This window comes from Thermothelomyces thermophilus, chromosome 6, assembly GCF_000226095.1.
Source record: "Thermothelomyces thermophilus ATCC 42464 chromosome 6, complete sequence".
Classification (NCBI taxonomy): domain Eukaryota; kingdom Fungi; phylum Ascomycota; class Sordariomycetes; order Sordariales; family Chaetomiaceae; genus Thermothelomyces; species Thermothelomyces thermophilus.
In genome coordinates, this window is record NC_016477.1 from 156,415 (window position 1) to 164,965 (window position 8,551).

At 58.0% G+C, this 8,551-nt stretch overlaps 5 protein-coding genes across 5 annotated transcripts; 2 read left to right on the plus strand and 3 right to left on the minus strand.

Moving 5' to 3' along the window:
- Window positions 1-1,064: 1,064 nt before the first annotated feature.
- On the plus strand, window positions 1,065-1,765 carry MYCTH_2309749 (uncharacterized protein). The gene has a single exon (XM_003665707.1). It carries the CDS (start codon window positions 1,351-1,353, stop codon window positions 1,744-1,746), a length of 396 nt encoding a protein of 131 aa, XP_003665755.1. The 5' UTR covers window positions 1,065-1,350; the 3' UTR covers window positions 1,747-1,765.
- MYCTH_2309751 (uncharacterized protein) lies at window positions 1,766-3,259 on the minus strand. The gene is made up of 2 exons (XM_003665708.1): window positions 2,566-3,259; window positions 1,766-2,488 (listed from the first exon to the last, which is right to left on the minus strand). The coding sequence occupies exons 1-2, from the start codon at window positions 2,999-3,001 to the stop codon at window positions 1,785-1,787; spliced, it is 1,140 nt and encodes a 379-aa protein (XP_003665756.1). The 5' UTR covers window positions 3,002-3,259; the 3' UTR covers window positions 1,766-1,784.
- Window position 3,260: 1 nt separating this feature from the next.
- MYCTH_2309752 (uncharacterized protein) lies at window positions 3,261-5,561 on the minus strand. The gene has a single exon (XM_003665709.1). The coding sequence runs from the start codon at window positions 5,411-5,413 to the stop codon at window positions 3,359-3,361; it is 2,055 nt and encodes a 684-aa protein (XP_003665757.1). The 5' UTR covers window positions 5,414-5,561; the 3' UTR covers window positions 3,261-3,358.
- A 202-nt stretch (window positions 5,562-5,763) lies between these two features.
- MYCTH_2095925 (uncharacterized protein) lies at window positions 5,764-6,566 on the plus strand (the record flags this gene model as incomplete). Its single annotated transcript, XM_003665710.1, has 2 exons — window positions 5,764-5,933; window positions 6,105-6,566. Exons 1-2 carry the CDS (start codon window positions 5,931-5,933, stop codon window positions 6,564-6,566), a joined length of 465 nt encoding a protein of 154 aa, XP_003665758.1. The 5' UTR covers window positions 5,764-5,930.
- Window positions 6,567-7,050: 484 nt separating this feature from the next.
- Window positions 7,051-8,270, minus strand: MYCTH_2309755 (uncharacterized protein). Its single transcript, XM_003665711.1, has 2 exons — window positions 7,397-8,270; window positions 7,051-7,326 (listed from the first exon to the last, which is right to left on the minus strand). Exons 1-2 carry the CDS (start codon window positions 7,977-7,979, stop codon window positions 7,175-7,177), a joined length of 735 nt encoding a protein of 244 aa, XP_003665759.1. The 5' UTR covers window positions 7,980-8,270; the 3' UTR covers window positions 7,051-7,174.
- Between the last annotated feature and the right edge of the window lie 281 nt (window positions 8,271-8,551).

Here is an 8,551-nt window from a genome sequence, read left to right on the forward strand (position 1 = left end):
TGCTCTGTCCTAATACTTGTTGAGATATATCATGGAACCTATTACGATTGTTTTAATGAACTTTTCCCCTCGTCGCTTGGCGGGGTGCAAGTAGCATAATACTAGAGTACCCCATAATATTATCATCGCCTAGGTGTGTGTTGGCCTCGTTGGTGTTGGTCCATGGCATCATGGTGGCTCGAGAAGGGTCAAATTTCAGAAGCTTCGCTTTCCTGATTCCTAGACGACGAGTTTGAAGGGGGTCATGGGTGCTCGTAAGGTGTTCTCTCACTACGAGTGGCGCGCCATCTTTATTCAACGATTACTGGCTGGCACACATTCATGGCAGACCATCGTGCAAAAAAATAAAAAATAAAAAAAAAAAACTCCCTCCAGGCATTGTAATTTTTCGACGGGATCTTCCTTGAGCAATGTGTGTAAACAGAGACCCGTGTTTGTCTTATTAGAGTACCCTTTTCTGGGCGTGTCAAGTCACCAATACTCAAGAGCTGCGCGAGGCTCAAGGAAATCGGTGCTGACGACTTTGCAGGCGGAGCCCCCAGACAGGGGATGATCACAGCCCAGACACCCCGTGGTTTCGGATCAGGAGTCTAGGCACATAGAAACGGCGCTCTCATCTCCCCTAAGCTGCGGGTGGCCGAGAACGACCGTGCCGCCCAGGACTCCCGCATTACCCCATATCGCCGTCGAGGACTTGTCAATCCCACAGGCCGAAGATATAGGGCCGGTGGAGAGCGCCCGCAAACGCAGGAAATATTAAACGGCTGCCATCTCGGCATGGCGACGGCTCAACGATACCGTACCTCCTTCAGAAGCAGCTGCTAGGCGACTAGCAACTCCCTGATTTCTCGACGACAGCAATAACAGTCACCGTCCCCGCCTCCTTTCACCATATCAGCGCAAACGCGCCCTCCCACAAACGTCCATGTTCTGACTCTGCCGTGGGAAACGACTGGTCTTGCCGACACCGACTCCCTGCGCGCCACGCTCAAACGGCGCGGGTACCACGTGCAGCGCCGCACGATCCCGTGCGATTACCCGACGGCGGCGGTCGAGACCATCCTGCACCGGTTCCTCCCGGAGGGGGGTTCGCCGTCTCTCGGCCCGGCAGCGTCGCCGACGCCTTCGGCGGGAGGCGATAGCCAGCTGGTAGTCTACTACCGTGGGTGGGGTTGCCTAGATGTGGAGGGGAGAACGGCCTTCTTCAGGTGCGTTGCGTGTTGCACGCTTCGGATCCCGCTTCCTCTGCGGCACGAAAGGCACGGGGCTGATCAGGTTTGGGATGATGATAACAGCGGTCCTTCTCCCGAGGCGAGCCGGTTCTTCTGGGAGGATATTAGGGAACCCATCATGCGGAGTCTGCAGGACGTATTGCTAGTCTTCGATTGTACTGCTCTTCCGGGGATTCCAGACGAGCGGCGCGGGATCAGGGTGGAGGTGGGCATGGCGCCATGCTCGGCCTCGAAAAAAACAGTTGCTCGGGGCTTGTGCTCCGGCGAAATATCGTGGAGAAATAATGGAAAGGACGGAACCACGGGACGATATGGCAAACTCGCTGTGTATGGCGTGGGCGATGTGCAGACGTCGTCAGTGCACAGAGTGTGCTCGCTCATCAAGGAGGACCTGCAAACCACGCAGCTTGTGTCGACAGTGTTCTCCAGTCAGCTGGGAGGCGGACATCTGCTCGACATATACCTGCCGAGGCTCGCTCCTCCGTTGACGACGGGTCGGCAAAGTCTAAATTAGGTCCAAGCCAGCTATCCGCTGAACATGGTCTGCCTGGTTCAAGTCTCCTGGGAGCGCTGGCTTGCATGCTCGGACTCCAGCTGCTTGATCATCCTACAGATCTTCGCGTGATGCGTGGTGGGCAAGCCTAGCCTCTGCCCCTGCGAGACCAGGTAGCCGTTGATGTAGTCGATCTCAGTTGGCTTTCCATTCCGGACATCCTGCAGCATCGAGCTGGTATTGTTGGCGGTTTTCCGGGCTACGTCCCAGACAAAGTCCCCTAAGGCTGCGTCTGTGAATTCCTGCTCGACGAGCTCGCCCGAAGACCTTGGGAGTAGTGCCCTGACGATGAGACCAGCCTCTTGAAGAAGGTGAAGAGACATGTCTCTCGCCTCGGCGGACTCGATCAAATGCCCATTCTTGCACCCAAAAATGGCCGTCAGAGGGTTGATGATGGAGTTGACAACGAGCTTCAGCAGCTGGGCTCGCAGAGTTCGTTCCGGAGAGAGCAGGCGCGCCCCAAGCAGGGGGGCATCCAGGAGCTGTGTCACCATGGGGTTTCTGTCCATGTTAGCAGGCGGCGGGAGGTCGGCGGAAGCCGGGGAGGCGCCGCCTACAACGCCCACCGACAGGGCCCCAGTTCCGGCATGAACGAAAGTGAAGGGTGACTTGTAGTAGATGCCCGAGCTGCATATACCGGCCCAGTAGGTCGGACGGCTCTCTGGATCGGGGAAGAGCTTCTCCGACACTTCGTCGGCAACACCTAATTAGGATGTGCGTCAGTCAGACGATAACGAGGTGATTGTCTGCATCGAAGACGGCCTTTGGATTGATACGTACCCATGCCATTCTGCAGAAACAGGATGTGCGAGTCTTTGTTCAGCCGGTGCTTTATCGGGGCGATGGCTGAAGTTGTCGCCATGGTCTTTGTCGCAACAATCAGGTGCCTGATTGGAGCATCGCTACCGACGACCACGCCTGGATGATTTTCAATCTCGCTTGGTTGGATCCCGGCAGCGGCATCACCGACGAGCTCCACGCGGAATCCCGTCGCACGCCCAAGTTTTCTGGATTCTGGCGGTAGAGTGTCGATCTCGGGAATGTAAGATATCGACCGATTTTCGCTCTCCCAGTGCCGGAGGAGGTAACGCTTGTGGAAGAATAGCGTCACGGGCGGAAGACGAGAAGGCACGTCGGTCTGGTGCCCCTGCCTCAGCGCGAAGGCAACGTATTTACCCAGGTTTCCCAATCCGAGAACGTGAATTCCCCTATCCATCTCGGTCGGACAGCCCGAATGCCCCCGGGTCTCTAATCAACGTTAATACCTTGAAGGGGTGCCAATACACCCGTGGACACAAGCGGACGATTTAATATTTTAATACATGCTGTGAAAGAGAGAAGATCCACCCATTGCCGAAACCCAAGGGACTCGGCTTACTGTGTAATTTATCAATTTGGTTCTCAGTGCCCCAGCAGAACGAAACAGGGTTAGGGTTCCGCTATACACTACTCGAAGAGATACATGTCTCTCTTGGCCACTGATTTATCGAGAAAAGGCCGCATGGTTTGGTTATATGTTTGTGTATAGCACCTAGAGTACAGTACGTCCACAGTAGCAGGTGAGAAGCTATGGCTATACCGGCGGTGCTGAAGCTCCCTGTCCGACGCCCCAGATCTCGGCCCAGCGCTTCGAGCTGTTCCTTAAGGGGCCATCCAGCCGCCCGAACCTCGCCGGCAGGCCGGTGTTGGCTTCCGGCAGGCATAGCCACTCCCTCACGCAGTCAGGCACCTCCTCCTTGACGTGGCTGATACAAATGAGCGCCTGCTGATCCGAGAGACCGGTTACCTTCACGCTGCCCGACCTGGAGGCCGGGCTATCCACTATGGTGGCGCCCGTCAGCGATCCATTGCCCTGCTTGGGGCCAAGTGAGTACATCTTCTCTTCTCCATAAGTCAGGAAAAGCATGCACTTGTCTCGGACGGCATCATCCATGCCGCCAAACGCCTCATCGAGCACCACAACGTCAGGGTGCTTAATGATGGCACGGAGAAAGAGCAGGACGCGCTGGGCACTGAAGGACAGTTCGCCAAACATGTAATCGTTGGCCCACCCAACCGACCCATCTGCACTACCGTCGGACAAGGTCGGCCGTGCCTGTTTGTGGAAGACGGCAGGATTGAGCTCCTGTTCGAACCATCTGAGCGTGGCCTTGACTTGTTCCGTGGCAGCCGCGTCAAGCTTCGGCTTGCTGCGGAACGTATCGGCCCACGCGCTCTCGAGCACTTGTCGAATGGTCAGATTGCGCGGCATGTGCTGGTGGATCTCGGGACTCGAATGGCCTACGCGGGACTGGACGTCCCAGAAGGTGAGAGGCCGCTCGCCGGAACCCGGCTCGGGCAGCCGGCTGCGGCCAAACAACCTGATGGGGAGGCAGTAGGTCTGGGGATGGTCAGAGCAGAGGAGGGAAACGATGGTGGTCTTGCCAGACCCATTCGGGCCAAAGACGCCCCACCGTTCGCCTCTCCGAACCGTCCAGTGAAGACCGCTGACGGTCTCGCCGTCTCTCTCCTCGGTCCAATTCCCCAGGACAACCTTCCCGCCGTATTGGACTCTGCAGCCGGCCATCTCGACGAGGGGCTCACCGAGACTCTTAGTCTCTGAATCCGTGGCACCCCCTCGAGCGGGAACGCCGATTGAGAAGTCCTCGGCCATTCCCTCCCCCGTGACTCCATCCTTTGTGAGCGTCCTGCCCATCTCACTAAGAGCATGCACCGGCAGCGACTCATCCTCGGCCAATTTTCCGTTTCGGACGCCCCGCACATACTTCCTCAGCCCTTCCAGGACCGTCTCCTTGGTGCCCATGGCCGCGACCTGGGCATCCGTCCTGAGGTAGACCAGGTGCGTGATCCAGTCCGGCAGGGGATCCTGTGGCCGGGCGCTCAGCACCAGCCGCGGATTCGCCTTCTCGGCAAGCGACTGGAGGAGCGGACTCAGACCGGAGACGGTCGGCGGGTCCAAGCCCATAAAGGGCTCGTCGAGCAACAGGACCTCCGGGCTCGTCAGCAGCGCCCGGGCAATGCGCGCTCGCCGCCCTTGGCCGTTAGAGAGGAAGGTCACGGGCAGATCCAGGAGGCTCTCCAGCCGAAGGTCGGCCACCACGCGCTGGAACAGCTTCTCGTCGACGCCTTTGTCGTCGGGGAGCTTAGACGGGTTCAGCTGCGTGTTGCCCAGGAGGAAGTCCCGCAGGGAGAAGTCGGTGATCTCCCGCCGCGACTCGTACCGCGCGGCCAAGTAGGTCGGAGCAGCTGGGCCGAGGCCGCTGCCGCTGCCCTGTGAGTCAAAACCGACGTACTGGACCGCACGCGCCGGGGTCCGCAGATGCGACGGGACCTCTTCAGTGCTGAGGTACGGAAAAGCCCGTGACGTGGGGGGGAAAGCCAAGTGTTGGCCGCGGAGGACCTGCAGGAAGGTGGTCTTTCCGGAAAGGGACGGCCCGACGATGCACCAATTGTGTGCCGTCTTGCTCCGCGCGGGCAGCTCGAAGCTCAAATTCTTGAAGTACGGTGGGTTTGGATGGGCGTGAACGTGTGCTTGCGACGTTAGTGCCGAGACAGAGCCCGGTTGTTGTCGATAGAAGGTGCCATTGGCGATGCGAATGATGGGCGGCGGGCCGGATGGCAATCGCATCTTGTCAATTGGCCGCCAACAATGTGGTGTCGGCAAGTCATGATGTTGCAAGGAGGTGAATCATGAGTCAACACAATATTCAAGTAGTCATTGCCGGGTTCGGAGATAATCGCTGTAATGCCGTTGTGCAACTTACAGTGCCCGCGACTGGGGTTTCCGGATGTTGATTGGGTCAAAGGTCGAGGTCCGGCAGGGCAGCTTCAGATTACGTAACTCCCTACGGAGTACCGACGACCAGTTGGCAGTTCTAGCGGCCTGATCCCTGCTGATGAACGCGAGGCAGCTTGGAGCCTGCGCATCACCTACTAACTAACTACAGCTCCAAAGCCGACCGACCCAAGAAAGCATCCATTCGGCCTGCAACGACTTCCCAGCAGAAACCTCAACCCGCCACAACCCTCTCGAACGACCGATCAACTCAGAATAATCCTCAACCGAAGGGGCCCATTACATTCACAGTCAAGGATAACGGTACAAAACTAATCGCGCACTCAACATATCCTCAAAACCGCCCAAGATGGTAAATGCCCCTCCTCCGCTCTCAGCAGCATTCCCTTGCCCACCTTTCCTTCAACCTCCTTCATTCGTCTCTTCCCTCCCTCCTCCTCCTCCTCCTCCTCCTCCTCCTACCAGTAGCCGTCATCATGCGACCTGCTAACCCGGCGTGCTCCAACCCCCGCCCGCCCTGCAGTCCCTCCGCATCGTCCCCGCCGACAACCACCACAAGACCTTCACCCACCTCGCCTCGCGCGAGACGGTCGCGCCGTCGGCCCCGGGCCTGCACGACACGCTGCGCGCGGGCGTCGGCCCGTCCGCCTTCGACGTGGCCGCGAACCGGCCGATCTCGTCGCACCCGCTCGAGGCACGCCTCAAGGCCTGGGAGTCGACCCGCGAGGCGCTGCGCATGGAGACGCTGCGGCGGGTCTACGGCATCGCCGAGCCCGTCCGCCGGCAGATGGAGCTCAAGATCACGCGCGAGGGGGAGTGGAAGCCCATGGCCCTCGGCGGCGGCCTCCCCGGCGCGAGCGTGCACGAGGACATACTGGCCGGCCGTGATGAGACCATCACCTGGGAGGACGTCTTCACCGGAGAGGACTCGCGGCCGTTGGTCGGCATGCACGAAGAGATGGAGAGGAAGCTGAAGATGATGTAAAATGAGGCTCCGTTCTATGAATGCGTCTCAGCGGGGTTGGGCGGCACGACTGAGAACAGTTATGGCGTCGCTGGTCCCTGTGAACAGACCGCGCTGCCGCCGTTGCCCATCGTGGTTCGAATGCCAGGCTGCAAGCAATAGAATTGGTGGGGTAGAGTTGTGATGAGCAGGCGGTTGTCACCATGGAAAGGGAGTCGCAGAGCATCCGCGCAGCAGCAGCTGTTGCGCCTCGGCGCGGCACAACGTCAAGTGCTCGCACCAAACCTAGAATATCCCCACAACATCATGTATAAAGGCATCGCTGGGAGGTCCCCTGGCCGTCCTTCGTCATGTGTTTGTGCTCGAGAAAAAGACGAATAAAAAACACAGTACGCCAGACCCAACTCCTACAACCCGTGCACATTAAATCGAAGAGCCCCTCGTGGAAAAGACAAACATCGCTTTCGTGCTCCTTGCCACCAGAAATGCATTTGAATGTCCGAGAGACGGAAAGAGAGCCCAATATGCCTGTGTCATGAAGCAGAACCCGGCATCTAGCCGGAAGATACGATCCACGTCAGACGTGCCATGGATCTGGATACGGCGACTCGGTCGAGTCTCTCATGAATTCACAGAATGACACAGCAGCCGCTGCCCCCATCGCGGGTCCTCCCCTCGCGGCCGCTGGCCTTACTATGGGCCGCCTCTTCTTCCTCCATCATCTCAGGCGGACGCACTGACATGTGGACGACGTTGGGGCTGTCCTGGCTAAAATGGTACTCTGGGAGCCGGTCAGTTTTATCTCTCTCAAACGCCCAAGCGGCATGAGGCAAAGGAAGGAAGGCACCGACTCTTTAACTGCTCCTTATCATCCAACAGTTTTCCAAAATGGATCAGCCGAATGCTGCTCGGGCTAGCCGGCTTGCCTTCCCATTCCTCCCTCCACTCTCGCAAGATCAGCTCCTTTAGCTTATAGACCGAAATACTGAAGGGATCCCGTGCGCCCGATTCCGTCAGGTCCGGCACGTCGACGTTACGTTTCGAGAGGTACTTCTCATCGATCTTGTAAGGGTGTCTGGCACCCGTCGGGAGCAAGAGGGTGATGGCGCAGACGGGTGCATCTGGGTGGCTGGGCGTAACAGCATGTTGCGGTGGGTAAGATGGCCCTGTTGACAGCGAGTCGCCTTCTTTTGGTTCCTCGGCCGGTGGCAGCGACGGCTCGTTCTTCTCCTTCCCTTTTGACGATATTTCTGCGTCGGCTACTGCGGCGCTTGATTCCGCTGTGGCCTTCGTAACTGTCTCCTTGGTGTCTGTCCGATCCTTTCCCTCGTCCGCTTCATTTACTGGTAACGGGCCAGCTGGTTGTGGTACAGGATCGTGGTTGACTTGGCTGACAGGCTCGGTGTCGCCATTCTTAGGTGCGGGTTCCGCCATGGTCAGAGGGGAGAGAGGACGGAAAGGGATCGGCAAGACGATCGGAAGCGAACGTGATAGTCTCAGCGACACGAGCAATTGAAGAAGATAAGTCTCCGAGACAAAAATCGGGTACCCGGTGCGCGTGGTGTTCGATGTGTTTGGGAATACAGTTCAGAGACGGGGTTCCCCCGTAACGCCGTCGGATACGAGTGGGTAACCAGCTCCGAACGCCCGGAACCAGTGCTTCGTCAGTGACTGAAATCGGTTGCGCGTACCGAGCTAGTGCGTCGTGTTTCCCGTTTCCCCCTGTTTGTCTCCTCCTCTTCTCTTGTTCAGGCGGTGGCGAGGTGTGGGTGCTCGCTGCAAAGAGCGTGCACGTCGGATCTACCGGAGATGCAGCCTGTCGTCATGTGTTCGCTGGAGATCGCTGCAGAGCTGTCGAGAGGGATTGGCTCTCTAACACGATGATAAAAGTTCAGGTCAAGAGATTTTTCGAAAACAAAACGCAGAATCTAGGTAATATGAATACCGCAAATCGAATTTCGGAACGGCCGAAGACGAGATGGCTTGCTGGTTGGTCGGTCAACTAT

Coding starts and splice junctions, on each gene's coding strand:
- MYCTH_2309751 (XM_003665708.1), bottom strand. CDS start 3,001: ATGGATAGGGGAATTCACGTTCTCGGATTGGGAAACCTGGGTAAATAC. Junction 2,489..2,565: donor GTTTCTGCAGAATGGCATGG/GTACGTATCAAT, acceptor CATCCTAATTAG/GTGTTGCCGACGAAGTGTCG.
- MYCTH_2309755 (XM_003665711.1), bottom strand. CDS start 7,979: ATGGCGGAACCCGCACCTAAGAATGGCGACACCGAGCCTGTCAGCCAA. Junction 7,327..7,396: donor TGATAAGGAGCAGTTAAAGA/GTCGGTGCCTTC, acceptor ACCGGCTCCCAG/AGTACCATTTTAGCCAGGAC.
- MYCTH_2309749 (XM_003665707.1), top strand. CDS start 1,351: ATGCGGAGTCTGCAGGACGTATTGCTAGTCTTCGATTGTACTGCTCTT.
- MYCTH_2309752 (XM_003665709.1), bottom strand. CDS start 5,413: ATGCGATTGCCATCCGGCCCGCCGCCCATCATTCGCATCGCCAATGGC.